Here is a 19986-nt window from a genome sequence, read left to right on the forward strand (position 1 = left end):
AGCGTTAAGTAGACTATAGAATGTTGCTAATTCTGAGCCACGCAAGTGATTTATATGTGCTGTACACACACACATGCACACACACAACTGTTAGTATGCAATGGGGCTCCTTTTGCAAAACATTTACTTGGCATTAAAAGATTTTTAAAATTAGAGGATTATAGAAAGTGTTTCTCAACCTTCATTTTTTTTTTTATCGGACTACAGCTGCTTTATTAAATGCTGTGTCAGTTTCTGCTATTCACAGAAGTGAATCAGCTACATGTATACATATATCCCCTTTACTGGATTTCCTTCCCATTTAGCTCACCACAGAGCACTGAGGAGACCTGTGCTCTACAGCAGGCTCTTATTGGTTATCTAGTTTATACATAGTAGTGTACATATGTCAATCCCAATCTCCCAATCCATCCTACTCCCTCTTTCTACCCTTGGTGTCCATACGTTTGTTCTCTACGTGTCTATTTCTGCTTTGCAAATAGGTTCATCTGTACAATTTTTCTAGATTTCACACACATGCCTTAAGAAACAATGTTTTTCTTTTTCTGACTTACTTCACCCTGTATGACAGTCTCTGGGTCCATCCACGTCTCTACAAATGGTCCAATTTCGTTCCTTTCAATGGCTGAGTAGTATTCCATTGTATATGTGTGCCACATCTCCTTTATTCATTCATCTGTTGATGGACATTTAGGTTGTTTCCACGACCCGGCTATTGTAAACAGTGCTACAAAGAACACTGGGGTGCATGTGTCTTTTTGAATTATGGTTTTCTCTGGGTACATGCCCAGAAGTGAGACGGCTGGGTCATATGGTAGCTCTATTTTTAGTTTTTTAAGAAACCTCCATACCATTCTCCATAGTGGCTGTACCAATTTACATTCCCACCAACAGTGCAAGAAGGTTCCCTTTTCTCCACACCCTCTCCAGCATTCACTGTTTCTAGATTTTTTGATGATGGCCATTCTGACTGGTATGAGCTGATACCTTATTGTAGTTTTGATTTGCATTTCTCCAATAATTAGTGATGTTGAGCATCTTTTCATGTACCTCTTGGCCATCCGTATGTCTTCCTTGGAGAAATGTCTAGGTCTTCCTCCCACTTTTTGATATTGAGTTGCATGAGCTCTTTGTATATTTTGGAAATCAATCCTTTGTCATTTGCTTCATTTGCAAATATTTTCTCCCATTCTAAGGGTTGTCTTTTTGTCTTATTTATGGTTTCCTTTGCTATGCAAATGTTTCTTAGCCTTTATGACAATATTGGACACGCATATATTTATTTGCATCACTGATAAAGGACAAAACCTCTTAAAGTGAAAACGAGGCACTTTATCAACAACACGTGTTGTGACATGGTTTTCAGAGATCCAATGTGGCAAAAGTCATGAAAAATTTGCACCTTTATTTTGGTGGAATAGGAACAGAATCAGTAATGGGAAACTGAGATAATATACTACAACTCAGAGTCTTCTGCCCATCAAAAAGATGCACCATGGGAAATGTTACTGATGCTTAAAAGACTCCATTAAGCCACTCAAATAAAAGTGCAAGTCAAAAAAATTTGAAAAGGATTTTCAATGACTTTCAGTGAAAACATTCTTTATTGGGAAGCAGACATTTACTTTTCGATTACACACGTCATGCAAACTGACAAAATGACATCACATGTGGTTGTCTGTTTATTGTAATGATCACTTCTGAGAGGATTATAAATTTTAAAAGTTACAGTGACTGCAACAGTAAAAAGAATTCAGGAAAACTCTAAGTTAAGCAAAACATTTCGTGGAACACATGAAAGTACTGTCCATCCCTCTGGATGTGTAATCCTCCCTCCCGATGTGAATCTATTTTGGAAGACTTATATACAGAAATGGCAGTCGTTTTAGTATGTGCGTCTACAGGCACTCCATCTAACTGATTAAAAAGAAACTACAAGAATAAAATTTCAAATAATTTTACAGGTAAATGTTTTCTCCATTTTGTTAACCCCAAACAGGGCAACGCCCTTTTTAAAATGTTTCTTTGTTTCAATAGGTTATTTCCATAGGAATACAATTTTGCTCCTTGAAAACATAGTTTATCCCTGGTAATCTTTCTGAACAGAGGCTGACTTTTTGAACTGTCATTTATGTATTCTCCAGGTTGTTTTCAATTAGTGGAAAGGAACAGAGTTTCCCATTCTGAGAAGACCTAGGAATACGCTTCTTATCCTGTATCACGACACTGAGCACAAGCGTTCTTTGTGGTGCTGAGACCAACACTTCCGTGCTGGGCAGGTGTGGCAGCCCTCCCGCTACCTGCCCCCACAAAGGTGAATGCAGCTCCTTGCAGTGACCAGAGCCCCCAGAGAAAGGCGACGTTCAAAGCTCCTACTTGGCACATTCAAGCCAACTGGCAGTGAGGCGGCACAGTGGACCTCTCCAAATGCCCACAAATGCAGAAGTGGCTTTGGAACGGGGCAGTGGGCAGAGGAAGGAGTTTTAGGAGTGTGACAGCACCATGGTTGCCTTGAGCCCTGGCAGCAGATATTGGGATGCGAATGGCAGCGAGGGCTCCGAGGAGGCTGGGGCGTGGGGGGCAGAGATACCTACACTGCTGTGAGCACACGGTTACTAGAAATAAGGACTTTAAAGGTGCTGCTGGTGAGGGCTCAGAAGAAAGGAGGCACGTGCTGTGGGAAACTGAAGGAAAAGAGGTTCTAGTGATTCGGCGGCAGAAAGCTTAGCTGAACTGTAACTGCAGCCAGGTGGAAAGTGAGAGGCGTAAGAGAGAAACTCAAGCCATTTAGCTGAAGAGATTCATAAGCAAAGTGAGGAGGGTGCAGCCTGCTTTCTTCTCACTGATTATAGTAAAACGTGAGAGGAAACAGATAAACTGAGGGAAGGACTGTTAAAAACAAGGAAACAGGACTTGATGACTTGGAAATTCTTAGTTTACCCAAATGGCAAAGACATTAAAGTGCAGAGATTCACTGTCAGGGAAGCCTGCTCTGTGGAAAGAGATGAGATTGTGGCCTACAACCTTCTGCTAATACCTGAGAAAGCTAAAAAAAAAAAAAAAAGGTCACATTAAAGGCTCTCTGAAGACATTAAGAGTGTGACTCGGAGCCCCTCAGCCATCTAAGAAAAACTCAGAAACAGAGCTGGGTGAAAGCTCTGCGGAGGAGCCTCTGGTCTAATGGAGTGAACCTCAGTAACATACACAGAAGAGCCACACGTTTCTTAAGAACGTTATACCAGCAGACGTTGCCATCTTAAACCACAAGAGACAGAGGCAGCATGAAATGAAAAGATGGTTGAGCCTCCCATGATTCCACAGGCCAGAAACAAGCTCATACAGCTACTCAGCTGCAAACTCCTGCTACCTTTCATGAGAAAGAAAAGATGACTCTGAGAGAAAGTCACAGGCCTAGAAGGTGCTGCTGTGAGCCACAGATTATTCCCCGGCCTTGAAACCTAATGGAGTGTGCACGGCTGAACGTCCCCCCTGCTTGGCACTGGTGGCTCCTTTTTGCATTCCATTTTCTATTTTTTCGAACAGGAATGTCTATAACTGTGATTTCATGCCTGTCTTACTATCATATCTGGGAGCAGTAACTGGCTTTCTAGGTTCACAGCTGCACAGATGGAGAGAAACTGTGTTCCAGGAATCACGCCCAGATGCTCACACATACTTTAGGTGATTTAAATGAGATCTGGGACATTTGAGCTGGTGAAATTCAGGTCAGACTTTGCACTTTAAGTTGATGCTGTAGTGGGTTGAGACTTGAGCACCTTGGATGGGGCAACTTTTATGTGGAATGTGAATCTTTGGGACAGGAGTGGACTGTGGTGGAGAGAATGGCCCCCCAAAATGTTCGTGTTCTAATCCCCAAACCAAATGAATTTGTTACCTTACATGGTAAAAGAGATTTTGCAGATGTGATTAAGTATTTTGAAACAAGATTATCCTGGATTATCTAGGTAAGTCAAATGTAACCACAGAATCCTTGTAAGAAAGCAGGAGAATCAAAGCTGGAAGTAAAGATGCAAGGACAGAAGCTGAGACTGGAGGGATACAGCCATAGGGAAAGGGATGCCAGCTGCCTCTACAAGCTGGAAGGGGCAAAGAGATCACCCCTGGTGCCTCCAGAAGGAACCTGTGATATGTCACCTTACATGACAAAAGGGACTTCAAGGCTTTGGTTAAGGTTACTATGGACCTTATGATGGGGAGATAACTTTAGATTATCTGGTAGACCAATCTAATCACACGAGTCCTTAAAAGCAGAGAATCTCCCCTGGCTGTTTTCAAACAGCTGTGATGACAGAGGAATCAGAGAGACACAATGTTGCTGGTTTTCAAGATGGAAAAAGGGGGCCACAGGCCGAGGAATGCAGGTGGCCTCTTGAAGCTGGAAAGGCAAGGACACATTTCTCCCCTGGAGCTGCCCCAGAGGAATGCTGCCCCGCTGACACCTGGCTTTAGCCCAGTGAGGCCCACGCCAGACGTCTCATCTACAGAAGTATGAGAAAACTGGGCTAATTTAAGCCACTAAATTTGTAGTAATTTGCTACAGCAGCGGTAAAAGACTAACCAGGAGGAGTGACCAAAGATGAAATGGTATCTGGGGAGAACAAGCTTTTCTCTTGGCCGCAGTAGAAACACAGACATTTACGCTGGGAATTCTTCAGATCCAGGCTGGCTGATGGAGTTTATATTCCTGTATTTCTACACTCGTTTTGTCTCGCAGTAGAATACATTCTGGGTTGGACACTTAGAACAGTGTTTTGGATACTTAGTGGGTCCTCTAGAAAAATGTGTTGAATAAATAAATGAGTGTGACCAAGGCAGGCTCTGTGAGGGATTGTAGTTACTCTACTTTAAAGTGCTATGAACACATCTCCACAGGAACGGCTGACCTTCATGTCTTTGTTCCTAGTTTACGATGGTCAGAGTTCTGTAAAATACAAGGCTAAACTGTATTTTCTGAGACGAGCAAAACAGCCAAATCAGCAAGTAAAAAGGATGTGTAAACTCTTCATAGGAGAAATTATTATTATATGATCAAATTTTTTCAAAATCAGAATATAGATACTTTTCAGTATACATTACAGAAAAATTTTCAAAGTATTAGATCAGAAGATTTGTTAATGGCTGTTGGTCAATGCAGCATCAAGAAACTTTAGTGCAAACTGTACCAGATGTATTTATCAAAATGGGGTTTTGTTCAGTTTTCTGTGCAAACACAGGTTGTTACATGAACTCTGAGCATGTATCGAATTGGTCTGCATGAATATTTAAACGCTGTCAACAGAAGCCAGCCCTTGAAGCTAAAACCTCACACATACTTATCTCAAGATCTATTCCTAGTCCAAACTCATCTATACTAAAGCTGGAAGATAGAATAAGAATAAAACCCAAATTTATCTGTATAAAGAATAAAAATAATTGTTTACGCTAGAAGTACTTCCTCCCTAACATGGCACACTACCGTCCCCACATGCTACTGCATGGGGAGGAGCAATGTCATTTCAGTTGCTGGAGTATCACGGTGTTAAGAATATCTGCTTCCTGTAGTGTCAGGCTTTCATCTGTGAGCTCTTTGTTTGGAAATGAAGTCACCAGAATAAAGTCAAGAGCTGCAAATTCAGGACGGGACTGTACAATAAAGTCCCGAACATCCAGGATCCTGAAGAAATAAAACAAAAATAATTCGTGATACAAAAGTCTTATTGTCATTTAAGCTTTTAGCTAAAATTAGATAATAAAAAAAATCACAATTCTAATCCTTATTTAAATGTGCTGCAACTTTCTTTAGTTTCATTTCAATGGATGGATTTATCTTGGCTTTAAGGTAAAATGTGAGGATTAACTTTGGAGTGTACCTAACATTTACTCTCACTGTAAACAGACAATCTTTAAGTGAGTTATGCATAAAAGAGATGTCAGCAATGTTATTAAACTAAACTACAGGGTCTATTTTTTCAGAGTATAAAATATCTTAGTAGCACATGACCCATAAAAAGGTACCTCAGATTAGCCTGTATCAATGTGAGTCTATAACTATAAAAACTGTAAATTATAAGAATAATGAAAAAAATTACTTTCACATATACATAGTAACTCAACTAAGATCATAAATGCATCTCTTAGTGGGACACAGTGGACAAATAAAAATAACATCTTATTAGCACAACAAATGTACAAATGAATGTTAAAATGACATATGAAGTACTTGACAACAGCACAATTAAACTTTATTTACACTACAAATTTATGTTATAAAGAGTCTGCTATGTAGAAAGTTAACCTCGATCAGGATTATAATAAGTTTTTAAAGGAGTAAAGTCCAAATCAGGTTTTACTAAGGTAAATAAAATCTGATTCAACTTCTCATGGTTTTAGCAACAGTGCAAAACTACAGCTTTTAACAATTTTCTTTATTTTTGAGTGGTGGCTGCATTTGCATTAGTATTTGGACAGTTTACAGAGGATGTTTAAGTACTAAGTGTTTCACTTCTTATACACAGCTATTACCCTTTTAAAGTTTTGGTTTTCTGTCAAAAACTTACCTCAAAAGTAAATTTAAAGAATTTCATATTCTTCCTGATTCAAGCCGCATCCAGTTTCACAAAGATAAGTCAGCCCGAGCTTACCTGTGTGTACTATTGAATCTCTGTATCAAGCGGCTCCCGTCTGCTAATCTGATCTGAATTTTGGTTGTTGGCACGGAATCATCAATAAGAACAACTGCACTAAGTAATGACTTCTCCTCTTCTTCTGGGGAGGAAGGCGTACTGACTATTTCAGGTGTGAGGCTGAGAAAGAAGAATGAAAGAATCAGAACGTAAATCTGAATACGTAAGACACACTACAACCTGTAGACAGTAGAACAACCACTCCAGCCTACAGCTGACTCTCCAGTCACCCTGCTACGGCTTCTGCACCAGTGAGAACATGGCTTCCCTGGGGTCTCCTATTCTTCTTCCAACCTCTTTCATTATATTAAAATTATCTTGGGTCCTATGATTCTGAGTTAGTTTATCCAACCTCTTCTGAAAGCTTAACTCTGTATTCCTTCCTCCTCCATCCCTCTGAAATTTCATGAGACCGTTCAGCACAACCGTCTTCAGTCAGAAACCTGAGCAACTTGGAGTTAACGTCCAAGACTGACCAGGAGCACACACAGACTTGGTTTCAGATCCCAGCTTTGTCAATTGTGTGAACTTGAGTACAAAAATTAATCTCTGTGAATCCTAATTCTATCATTTATAAGATGGGAAATAATAATATGTTATGTAGGTCTGTTATAGTAAGTCCTTAAGATTGTGCTTGGAACAGTGTTTCAAGAGGTATCAGCTGTATTTGTACATACCATCAGCACTAAGCTATTTAAACTTAATTGATATTACTTTAAAAATCTGATTTAAGGACTTCCTAGGTGGCGCAGTGGTTAAGAATCCACCTGCCAATGCAGGGGACATGGGTTCGAGCCCTGCTCTGGGAAGATTCCACATGCCGCGGAGCAACTAAGCCTGTGCGCCAAAACTGTTGAGTCTGTGCTCTAGAGCCCGTGAGCCACAACTACTGAGCCTGTGTGCCACAACTACTGAAGCCCATGCACCTAGAGCCGGTGCTCCACAACAAGAGAAGCCACTACAGTGAGGAGCCTGCGCACTGCTCTCAGCAACTAGAGAGAGCCCGTGTGCAGCAATGAAAACCCAAAGCAGCCAATAAATAAATAAAATAAATAAATTTATAAAAAAAATCTGATTTAAGTAGTTACTGCTTTACAAAAGAGAAGTAATTCCTAAGTGTTAATGAGAAATGAAATTTAATATATGGTGACGAGTTTATAATGAACCTTACTTATGTGACACGATCTCTTATCATTAGACCTTGGTCACTAGTGACTGTAGTGCCTTCTAATGCTAGCAGGATGACCCATCATTGCGAGCTGAAAGTGAATGTCAAAAATAGAGTGCTCTCTTGGTAGAGCAATTAAAACAAAAGATATTTGGCCCAGTTCTTTATAGACATCACATCCTAGTCTTCTCTGAGTCATCCTAAAGGATCCTTTAATGGTCTTGATGTGTATACTCTCAAATACTGAGACCTAGGTGACTCCCTATAAATGATTTTCTTTAGAAAAAGTAAGATAAATACATATTTGTTAGTATAAAGGTCCTATGAGCATTTGCGCTTTAGAGTAAACTTAGCACATCATGACTCTCATGCCCACCCAAAATCTTTCTCAGCACATATGGCAAAGTGGGAAAACTAACCGGTACTTACTGCTACGACTTCGTCTTTCTTTAGCTACTTCCTGACACAGTTCAGAGCCAATTTCAGGATGTATGTGATAAAGAAATGGAAAAGGAGAACATGATGCCCTGCAATCACTGCTCAGGTAGTATCAATACGTTTTCTTTCAAGTTTGGGACTGAGGGCTGAAACTGCTGCAGCGCCCAGCCGGGTCACTGTGCCAACGGTCTAGTGTCCCTCATACTGGGAAGGGGACCATGGGTGCAAAGGGCCTCTCCCCTCTCCCCCTGCATCCCTATGACCGGGTCTACACACTGTCACCACACCACCAGTGCTGCCTCTGCAGCATTTTTTATTTCACTTAGACCCTGGAGTGAGAGAGGCACTGTTGTTTAGTGGGTCACGACACGGACCCAGGAGCCTGGCTCCAGGGTTGACTCTGCCACTTGTCAGATGTGTGACCCTCGGCAAGTCGCTTAACCTCTTTGTGTCCAAGTTTCCTCATTTGTAAAACAGAGACAACAGCAGAACTGCTGTAAAGACTAATGAGCCATAAGAGCACGTCGGTGCTTTCATATAGCTGGCACTACCTCAAAGTGACCTGTTAGCATTATAGCCATTATCCTAACCACAACCAGGGGAGGAAAAGTCACCCCTATCACCCCACTGACAGATGAGAAAGCTCAGCTTCATCTCGGGGTCTTTCCATGACATCAGGTGGCCTCATACTGCTGTTTCTGACCAGGTAAGCTACTTCTCAAAACACGAAAATAAAGTACAGGGTGGGGACTCTAGGAAAGAAAAGCTTCCATGCGTTTTTTTGGTAAGATGTGTGTGTGTCAAAGTGAAATTACATGGAATAATAACATTTGAGGACTGCAATGGCCTTTCAAGATGATTAAGGCCAACACATAATTTTATAGGAAAGGGAAACTGAATTACAGAGACTGAAAGATACCCTCAGAGGCACAGTGACAGGCAGTGAACAAGCTGGTTACTGTGTCATAAAAAAAAAAATACTTGAAAGAGTCACAGTAACAGTTAATTTTCAAAGTCACAGCTGCTTGTTACTTCAAACTTTCTCCTCATCATTCAATTTATCAAGCCATAGTGGTATTTTTAATATATTGTATGTATGTTTCAAGAATTACATAAAAAATTTTTAAAAAAGGAAGGTTAATTGATAAAACAAGCTTTCTAGGCAAACTGGAGGAAAGGATGTAGCTGGTAAGCAGAGTGACTCCCTCAGACCCATCTTCTTCAAACTCAAAAGAGGGTGGTGAGGTCAGATTTAAAACACTTAGAAGCTAAGAGGAACGTATTAAGAAAGCTAATTCTTGTCCGGCTCTGTTTCCTCAGCAAAGCTGCTGAGAGTGAGGGGCAGGGGTAGAACAGGGGCTGCGGGAAAGCTGGGACACTGTGGGATCAGGCCTTTGGGAGCGAGAGGCGCAGCCCAGGCGCCTGCGCAGCACAGGTGTGCGGATGGCCCCATCCGCACTGACTGCGTGGGGCACACACACCCAGTAGCTTGCAGCAAGGCAAGGAGGCTGCGGAATTGCCGGCTCAGAAAGCGAAGCCAAGGCAGGAAGGAAGGGGCCCTCAGACGTTAGAGAAGAGACCCTTCCAGGGTCCAGGGACCAAGAAAAAGTCACAAGTCGGGTGTAGCGGCTGGACTGGGGACAAACAGCAAATAGGAGCTTTTGGACACACAGTGTGACAGGCAGGCAGTGACTGTTCTGAAGCAGAGAGATTTACTCCAAAGCATGACTTGTATCATCACACAGGCCAGCTCAGAAGCCGAACATGAGTGCCCATTTGCTAGCCCTCCCAGCGAAATGATCCTGAGCTTTTCCAGCTCTAGCTGGCTCACTAAGCCCATTCTTATTCAATAATTGTATTGCTCTACCATTGAAAAGTTGCAGTTTTATATCTATGGTTTGCTTGCTTCTATAATATTACATGAGGGTACTTGGTAATATTTCTATTGCATTTAGGTTTACCGCATAATTAGTTGTAACCCACAATAAAAAATTAAGTCAGTTTCCATCTATGGAAAGTTCAGTTTGCAGTTAGACTGCAAACTACGCAAGACAATGGAATCATTTCTCATCTGTTTTGTTTGCTTCTTTTTAATCACTTCTCTGTTCTTTACTGAACAGCTGTCTGGAACTCTTGGGAAACAAGCCATACTAGAAAGTTACTTTCTGAACAAAGGCTGTCAGAACTTTTATATTTTAATATATTTCTTAATGTGAAGCCTTCTAACATGCTCTATGTAATCCTTCACCTTCTTAGAATACACGCGGCCAACTATTCCGCACTTGCATTCACGTGCATCACACAGGCTCATGCCACCATGCTAATCTCGTGTACATTTCCTATGCATTAGAAGTGAGAAATTCTAAAGACTACATTTCTCAGACTCCCTTGCAGCTAGGATCTTACAGGATTTCACACTTCCATCAGGCAAATAAGTACACACTTGTACAGTGAAAGTAAGTCTGTGAAGTGGAAATGATGCAGCTCTTCTGGCTCCCAAGGTGCTGGAGGCATTTGATTCTCCGTGGTGGGATGTTCTGGTTTGGGCCCCAGCTACCTGGGCTCTGAGCAACGGATGGGGTCACAGGAGGTGTTTTCTCTAAAAAGTTCTCTGTTTGCTTCTCCTGACTAAGGAAAGCTTGGTTTGCTATCTCTTCCAGAAATTCTATAAATTATCCAAGGCGCTGTAAGAAAATCTTTACTAGTTAATTCAGCAAGTGGAGTCTGTTTTGGGGTTTTTTTGGTTTTGTTTTGTTTTTTGGAGTCTGTTTTCTACAATCAAAAACCCTGACCAATATGGCTAATGATTAACACAGCATTATCACCGCTTATCTTTGCCATTCTCCTCCATTACTTTCTCCTTTTTTTTTTTAATAAGGAAAAAGGCTGGCCTTTATAAGATACTATAATCAGATGATAACTCCTTATTTTCATCAGTTCAAACTGCCAATTATAATCACTGGGTCTTCTCAGCTATCTTCCCTTTAGGCAACCTTCTTCAATTTCAATTCTAGATTTACTATACAACTGACCCTTGAACAACACGGGTTTGAACTGGGGAGGTCTACTTATGTGTGGATTTTCTTTGACAGCAAACACTATTACATGATCTAAAATACAGAGAACTATATGGTCCTCGGATGAGGAATCATGGATACAGAGATCCAATTATAAGAGGAGTTTTGACTGTTCGGAAGGTCGCCGCCCCTAAACCCCCGCATTGTTCAAGGGTCATCTGTACTTCTAACAAAGATATGTGTTCGAACTTTATTCTTGGTCATACACTTAATAATAGAAAAAGAAAATGTATGAAGCAAAGAGATCACTGGGCATTTTACCTGTGTTTTAATTAAAAAATCATAATCTCAATAAATATTAAGTGAAAAATGAGAAGTGCTAAAAAATATTAAAAAAATACATGGGGGTTGTAGTTATAAAATCAAAAGGAGGGAAGAAATCGAACAATTCAGGAGAAGCCTGACTGTGTTGGCAGTAAAGAGAGATGAGGGAGAAAACCTCCAAGCAGACCTGTTCTAACAAAAGTCAGGTCAACACACGTTCCTGTATTCTCTACATGTCTCAGCAATCAGACTCTAGTCAGAGAAAAGGGTGCAGAAAAGGAGACTTGAAAAATGAAAGACAGGGGTACAGAACTGATACTGAATTCTTTCCTATGTGAGAAAGGAGAGAGGAAGAAAGAATCAGTGTGAGGAGGCAACTGAAAAGAACTCGGAAGGGAAGGAACCACATGAAAAGGAACAAAGGGTGCACAAAAGGGCACGTTGGAAATGTGGCCAAGGCCGCAATTCAACATGCCACCTGCAGGAATATGTGGACACGTGGAGGGTCACGTTTACCAGCACATGTTACAAGGGTTATGAAAAGTCAAGCCACGGCTGTTATAAAGGCGTCCATTCGTACGTTACTCCATGAACACTGGTTTCTAAACTGTGCTTGGCACAGTCCTAGGGGTCTTCAGAAATGTCTAAGACAGTTCTCTCTTCCTGCAATCAGAAGAGCTCTCTATGTGTTTCCATAACTTGAAGAATTTGGCTGCTTAAAATTTATCAAAAATAACCAACTTAAGCACATTGCTTTGGCTTCAAGAGCTTAACAATTACCTCTGGCACACAGAGATGCTTACAGCTGTGATCTAAGATATCTACTGTTTTATCTAATCAACAACTCTTCACAATTTCCCCCTCTGAACCCATGCAATCGTAATCAGAAAGAGGAGGATGGAACAGTGGTAAAAAGCACACACTCTGGAGCCAGAGCGCCCAGTTTGAATCTCACACGCTAACCACTTCCTCGTTCAATCTCCCTGGGCAAACTACTGCATCTGCAAATGGAACGATAACAGGATCTATGTCAAGGAGTTGCTGTGAAGATGACATGAGGTAATCACTGTAAAAGTGCTTAGAGGGGGCTTCCTAGGTGGCGCAGTGGTTGAGAATCTGCCTGCCAATGCAGGGGACACGGGTTCGAGCCCTGCTCCAGGAAGATCCCACATGCCATGGAACAACTAAGCCCGTGTGCCACAACTATTGAGCCTGTACTTTAGAGCCTGTGAGCCACAACTATTGAGCCCATGTGCTGCAACTACTGAAGCCCACGTGCCTAGAGCCTGTGCTCCACAACAAGAGAAGCCACGGCAATGAAGAGCCCGCACACCACAAGGAAGAGTAGCCCCCACTCACCGCAATTAAAACAAAGCCCGTGCACAGCAAAAAAGACCCAACACAGCCAATAAAATAACTAACTGACTAACTAACTAAATAAATAAATAAAATACTGAAAAGAAAAAAAAAGGTGCTTAGAGGGCCAGGAATCTGGTAACTGCTATCTAAGTATTACCTACTAATATTATCACCAGATTTACACATCTAATTCCATCAGCAAGGTCTTCATAATTCCTATTTTAGTTTTTACCTTCTAGGTTAGTTTGCTTTTCCTATTCTCAAAGAAAATTCATGCTGAACAAAGCAAAGTATTTTTCTCATTTTAGGATTATACCTTCCAAGTTTTTGTCCTTCTCCACTGAAAGCCTTGAACCTCAATCTAGGTTTTATGTATTCTTGATCCTGATGATCTTCCATATCCAGGTTCACGTGGCCTCCATGGACCAGTCGCTGAAGCTCCAGGGGAATCTCTCTTAAAAAAGGAAAAACCACAATGAGACACCACCTCACACCTGTCAGAATGACTGTCGTCAAAATGAACACAAATAACAAATGCTGGCGAGGATGTGGAGAAATGAGAGAACCTCTGTGCACTGTTGGTGGGAATGTAAACTAGTGCAGCCACTATGGAAGATGGTATGGAGGTTTCTCAAAAAACTAAAAATAGAACTACCATATGATCCAGCAATCCCACTCTTGGGCATGTATCAAAAAACAAAAAACAAATCACCAAACAAAAGCACTAATTCAAAAAGATGCGTGCACCCCAAAGTTCACAGCAGCATTATCTACAATTGTCAAGATATGGAAGCTACCTAAGTGTCCATCAGCAGATGAATGGATAAAGAAGATGTGGCTGGCGCACACACACACACACACACACACAGGAATACTACTCAGCCAGAAAAAAGAAAAAAAGTTGCCATTTACAGCAACATGGATGCACTTAGAGGGCATTATGCTAAGTGAAATAAGTCAGGCAGAGAAAGACAAATACTGTATGATATCACTTACATGTGGAATCCAAAAAATACAATAAACTAGTGAATATAACAAAAAAAAAACAGACTCACAGATCTAGAGCACAAACTAGTGGTTACCAGCGGAGGGGGGGCGGATATTGGGGTGGCGGTGTGGAAGGTACAATCTACCAGATGTAAGGCTATGAGGATGTTATAGTACAACATGGGGAATACAGCCAATATTCTGTAAACTGTAAATGAAGTGTAACCTTTAAAAACTGTATAAAAATAAAACAAAAGGTAAAAATTAAAAAAAGGAAAAAAGGTTGCAATAAACTTTTTGAAAAATGAGACTACACTATTATGACTGTGATAGTTAAGATGTGAGCTTGAAAACAGCAATTTTTGCTTAATTTAGAATTTAAAAATTTCCATGACGACTGATTAGTTCCTGTAGATACTTCTTCCTTAAAGTTGTATCACGTCATTCCTTAGTGATTTTGTTGTCACAGGGAGGCTGGGGTGCTTCTGCCAGTTAGAAAGCCAAATTGTATGACAGCAATTTATACCTAAGTCAGCATTAGAAAATCCCTCTGAGGACATAATAGTTCATGCGGATATTTACCTCTAAACACCTTGGAGGAAGTGTGGAAACTGGACAGGGGTGATTTTTACCATCGTGTGGTCAAAAAGCAGCCACGCTGCTCTCCTTCAGGGTCAGGGCCGGGGCAGCATATGCCCAACCTCAGGGACTTGTCTTACACAATGAAGACCTGTCGTGGGCGCCACAGGACCACTGAGGGCCCCGCCAGAGAGTCGTATGTCTGACAACACTGGGTACAATGTCTGAGCCTAAAACCTAAGGCTTTTAGGCTCTGTCTTACATATAAGTAAAAACTGTGTGTGTGTTTGTTTTGGTATTGTATTAACATGCTTTGAACTTCCCAGGAACTCTGCCACATAAACAGAAGGAACACTGCACTTTGTTTTGTCTGGAACTTTACCAAGTCCCTGACTGCTATGCCACTTGTGGTAATTAAGTTGCCAACTCCACACACCTCACTATTCTGTTTTATGTTTGCTGCAGCCACATGAGAAGTGCTAGACTGCACACAGCTGCAAGCTATCTGACTACCTTGTTATTTTGGTAGTGGTCATACCTGGGCATTTATATACTGAAATGTGTATGATTTTATGATAAATTACCTTCCTTTACTGCTTCACCTTATTTAAGATAAATTTTATATGAATTTCTTAGAAATAATATGCATAGACTGGTTATATTATCTATAACTTCTTCAAGGATAGTGAAGATGGTGTTACAAAATATTTGTTATAAAAAGGGACAATGATTATACAGCTGAGAACCAGTATCTAACATCAATCATTTTTTTCAAGGAGTCTTTTCTAAAACTGTGCTTGATCATAATCTGTACTTTGAGGATATGGTGTGGCTCAAATGAGAACATTCTCTTTGTACACCACGGCTGAACACTAGCCTACAGAGTTCAGCGAGTGTTTTCAGTTCATAATAAAGTAGTTTTGACCTATAACACAGCACACTCATCAACGTGCTCTTTTCTTCTTCCATCTGGAAGCGTCATTCCAACAGTCACGTTGATGTTCACGTGGCAGATGAGTGCTCCCCCTACCCCAGTCGCTCCCAGCTCTGCCCAGCGACTCTGTGGGTCTCCAAGTCCCGATCACCGACTGCAACTCTTACCCACGTATCTACCACCAGCACACACTGCCTCCCGGGTCAGGGCCCCCCCTTCTCAGTGATTTCCCTCCCACTTGGCATTTCTTGCCTTTCTTTGGTTTTCTGACATAATCTTTGTAGAATTCAAATTCAAGGTCTATGCTACTTAGTGTTCTAAAATGCCTTTCCTCTAGAGTTCCTTGAGCACCTCAACTTCGATGTGTTCCATTCCCATTCCACTTCAGCCATTCCCCTTGGACAGATGTCATCACTTGGAAAAGCCCCACCTTCAATTCCTGGATGGAGTGTAACCTCCTGCTCCAGCCCCTTCCCTGCTACTGACATCTCCCAGTTCATACCCAGCCTGACATCTCTCTCCAGTTGTATTTCTACTTGGGGGTGATCACACTTGTCAGCGAGTGAAAGCATAAAGCAGAAGCGCCTTTACCATCATAGCAACACCACTTGATTCCTCATCCTTTAGCCAGAAGGGCTGGTGAGTTACGACGTTCTTCAGGTGGGTCAGAGCACTGTAAATCTGGTTTACTTTCACAAATTATAACTTCAAACTAACCTTTTGAAATCTTCTGCCAGCAGCAATGCCACTTTAAAAGATTTTTAATAAAAGTTGCTGAATTTCAGGCATACATGCAATGAGTCACCCTGTCAATAGTAAGCAGGACAGTGGCTTAGTGGATGGGCAGCTACCTGCTAATCAACTCACTAATTTATTACACTACGAAGCCTCTTCTCAGAATTGGGACCATAGCTTCACTGGACTTTAAAAGGGACCAATGTCTACTGCTCCCCCCTACCCCAAGTTAAGAACCAGTGACTTACAGATAGCAACATGTCCTTTACATACTTAAAAATACCCCTCTCCCCAGCAACCATTTACAGAATATATTCCAGTATCTCACGCCTAAAAGCCAGTAAAGTACTACTGAATGGTGGTCTGTTTAAAAAGAAAAAAAAAAAAAAAAAAGAGTTCCACCCTCCGTAACAAATAGAATCCAAGTAACATGTCTTACCCTCTCTTAACAGACTCCAGAAATTGAGCATTTGTTGGGTCACTGTAAGGTCTCAGTTCTCCATCGTCTAAGCTGAAACCATTGCTCCACAGTTTAAGCAAAATCTGAACCTTTTGGGCATAGGAAAAAAGAAATACGAGAATGCATCTGCATTAAACAATTTTAATTTTAAAACATGATATTTATCATTTACTTTATTTAAAATATGGGGCTATTTGTACTATTCTTTATTCAGCTAAAATAAAGAAATAAATGAAACCAGGGGTGTTTGCTTAGGTTTGCATTTAACTTAACAAACTGACAATGGCTGAAACAGCAAAGGTGCCACCGCGGGACCCTGGCCTTGAAGTACAACTATTTCTGGTTCACTGAGAAGGCCAATCATGAGAGCATCCAGCTGCCACTCTACACTCTCCCTTCTCTGTCATCTGTACCCACATCCTACTCTGCTGCAGAGCTTCCTCATGCCAGAGGGCAGGACAGAACCTCCAGCGACCCTCCACGGCTGAACTGTACACGTTTAAAGTGAAACAATAACTCCAACATTTCAAAAGGCAAAAACAAAGAATGACTTTAGATATTTCTATGTTTATAACTCAACTAATTCTATATCATGACGGTATGCCGTTTATAATAATTATTATAACATACATGGGAGCTCACTTTGACAGTGACTCATACATTCTTTCAACAAACAGTTATGTATCTCTGTGTGCAAGGCACAACTGAGATACAAAATACAAAATTTGAGTCTGAAAACTTACATATAATTGTAAGTCTTTTTAATCCATGCTTCAAAAAATAAAAGAACAAAAAAGATCATATTATCAATTTTTAATTTTATAACAAACAGTAGTAACTAGAGGCAAAAATCTACAGCTTTTCATTTTCATTACTGTACATACATCTTGTAACTGACTTTCTCCATAGATGTATTCAGACCGCTTACAAAAGGAATCGCCCAATCTGTATCCTCCACCTGTAAAAGACTAACACACACACAGCAAGTGAGCTAAAACTCACTATGGCTTATTAAGCAAAATGTTATGATAATGTGTGATATATATTGTAACACTAGATCAGTTATAATTAGCCAAACTGGTTTATACCATCCAGGAAACTTTTATATTAAAATAAAGGTCTTATGTTACCGAGATGTATACTCTAGTAAGAAATTATGCTTCTTCCCACAAAAACATTAGTGACTCAGAAGCTGAAATAACTTAGGCCAATCTTGAAGTAAGAAATGCATTTATACACTGATATAATATTTATAAGTAGAAACAGACAAGTCTTATAATTCTCATATTTCACGAAGTAAATGAGGGTTTCATAGAGAAAGGAAGAATTTTATAAATGAGTATAAATTACCCTGAAGAAAAGCTCCATACTTATTTTATAAACTGCTCTGATTTAACTGTGACAACCCAACTAGACTGCACTCTTTGTTTTGTTACACTAATACAAACCCTCTATTTCTCAGGTAAGACAGCTTATGAGGTAAAAATGCCGTTTCTTTTAATCCCCATTCATTTCATATCATAAATGAGCTATTTAATCATCACATTGCTTTCCTTTCTATAGGCTAAATTATATCAACCCTACATTTTCCTTACAGAGTACGAGAACTTGCAAGAATCAAAACTACCTGAGACTTAACCAGAAGGGAATTTCACACTGTGGGTAAAGAAGGAAATGAAAACTAAAGTTTAAGCTTCATTTAACAAAAGGGCTTCTCAACAGCAGATGTCTGTTTGTCAGTCAGCAGACAGGTCTCCCTGGCACACTGGACACCTGCTGAACCACAATACCTGAGGCCAGTTGGTGGTTTAGAAAACCTCCCCAAATGATTCTGATGAGGGAACTCAGGTTGGGAAATGAAAATCCTGAGACTATATGATGATTATAAACAAAGAGACACTTGAAGTCTTCTTTGATAAACCAGTACTCTGCCGGCTTTTATGTAGTTATAAAAGCTGTATAAAAGTTTTACAGGAATTTAAGGCACAAAAACAGCCCCATGGAGAAAGGAGAGCCTTTTCGACACAGGATGGTGAAGCAACTGGACATCCATAAGGAGAATAATGAACCTCAATGCAAACCTTATAGAAAATGAACTCAAAGTGAATCATAAGTTTAAATGTAAAAAGAAAAACTATAACAATTCTCTACTTAACATGAAAGAAAATCTTTGGGAGCTATAGATAGATGAAGAGTTCTTAGACAAGATACCAAATACATAAAAGAAATAAAAAAGAGGATAAACTTGATTTTATCAAATTAAAACTTTTGCTCGGTGACAAAGCCTTGTAAGAGGGTGAAAAGACAAGCTACAGTCCAGGAGAAAACATTCGCAAACCATCTATCTGACAAAGGACTCATACCTAGTAAAATATATAAAGAACTCTCAAAAGTCAACACTAACAAAACAAACAATCCATTAGAATTATGGGCAAAAGTCAGTTTACTGAAGAGGATAATAAAGATAACAGCAAATAAACACATGAAAAGATGTTCAATATCTCTCATACACGGTGGAAAACAGTTTGGCAGTTTCTTAAGAAACTAAACATAAATATACCATAGGACCCAGCAACTGCACTCCTGGGCATTTATCCCAAAGAAATAAAAATTAATTTATATACAAAAACATGACTGCTCAAAGTAGCTATGTTTCTAACAGCCAAAAACTGGAAAAACCTAAAATGTCTCTCAATAAGTGAATAGTTAACAAATAGTGGTACATCCACACCATGAGCGCTACTCAGAGATAAAAAGGAACCATCTACTGATACACTCAAATAACTGAGGGATCTGCAGGGCTTAGCAGCGTGAAAAAAGCTACTCCCCAAAGGTCACATACCATATGATTCCACTTGTATCACAGTCTCAATATTACAGAATTACAGAGGTGGAGAACAGATTAGTGGTGGCCAGAGGTTTACAGATGGTGGGGGAGAGGGTGGTGGGTGTGATTCTAAAGGGGTCCATCAGGAGGAAGAGAGGTCTTCGTGATGAGAGAACAGCATCGAGGTCGAGTGAGTCACTACACAAATCACACCTGTGATAAAATGACACAGAGCTACACACATACCCTGCACCAGTGTCAAATTCCTGCCTTTGCGACTGAACTGTAATTATGTAAGATGTAACAACTCCTGGGGGAAACGGGGTGAAAGGTGCAGAAGACCCCTCAGTATTCTTTTTGCAAACTCCTCTGACTCTACAATTATTCCAGAATAAAAAGGTAAATGGAGAAGTTACATAGAAATGTTAAGAAATTGCTTCAACTTTCATTAATAGATTACACTTATAAAAATAAA

The 19986-nt window shown here is 40.4% G+C and overlaps 1 protein-coding gene across 1 annotated transcript in view; it reads right to left on the reverse strand.

Annotated features, from left to right (window-relative positions):
- Positions 1-1590: 1590 nt before the first annotated feature.
- UBXN2B (UBX domain protein 2B) overlaps positions 1591-19986 on the reverse strand; it is a 30094-nt gene continuing 11698 nt past the window's right edge. Inside the window, exons 4-8 of the mRNA XM_057736390.1 lie at positions 17569-17652; positions 16664-16773; positions 13306-13443; positions 6642-6803; positions 1591-5674 (exon numbers count right to left, since the gene is read on the reverse strand). Coding sequence (XP_057592373.1) covers positions 5512-5674; positions 6642-6803; positions 13306-13443; positions 16664-16773; positions 17569-17652 — 657 coding nt within the window. The 3' untranslated portion in view covers positions 1591-5511. The remainder of the gene's footprint in view (positions 5675-6641; positions 6804-13305; positions 13444-16663; positions 16774-17568; positions 17653-19986) is intronic.

This window comes from Hippopotamus amphibius, chromosome 5 (assembly GCF_030028045.1).
Source record: "Hippopotamus amphibius kiboko isolate mHipAmp2 chromosome 5, mHipAmp2.hap2, whole genome shotgun sequence".
Lineage (NCBI taxonomy): Eukaryota > Metazoa > Chordata > Mammalia > Artiodactyla > Hippopotamidae > Hippopotamus > Hippopotamus amphibius.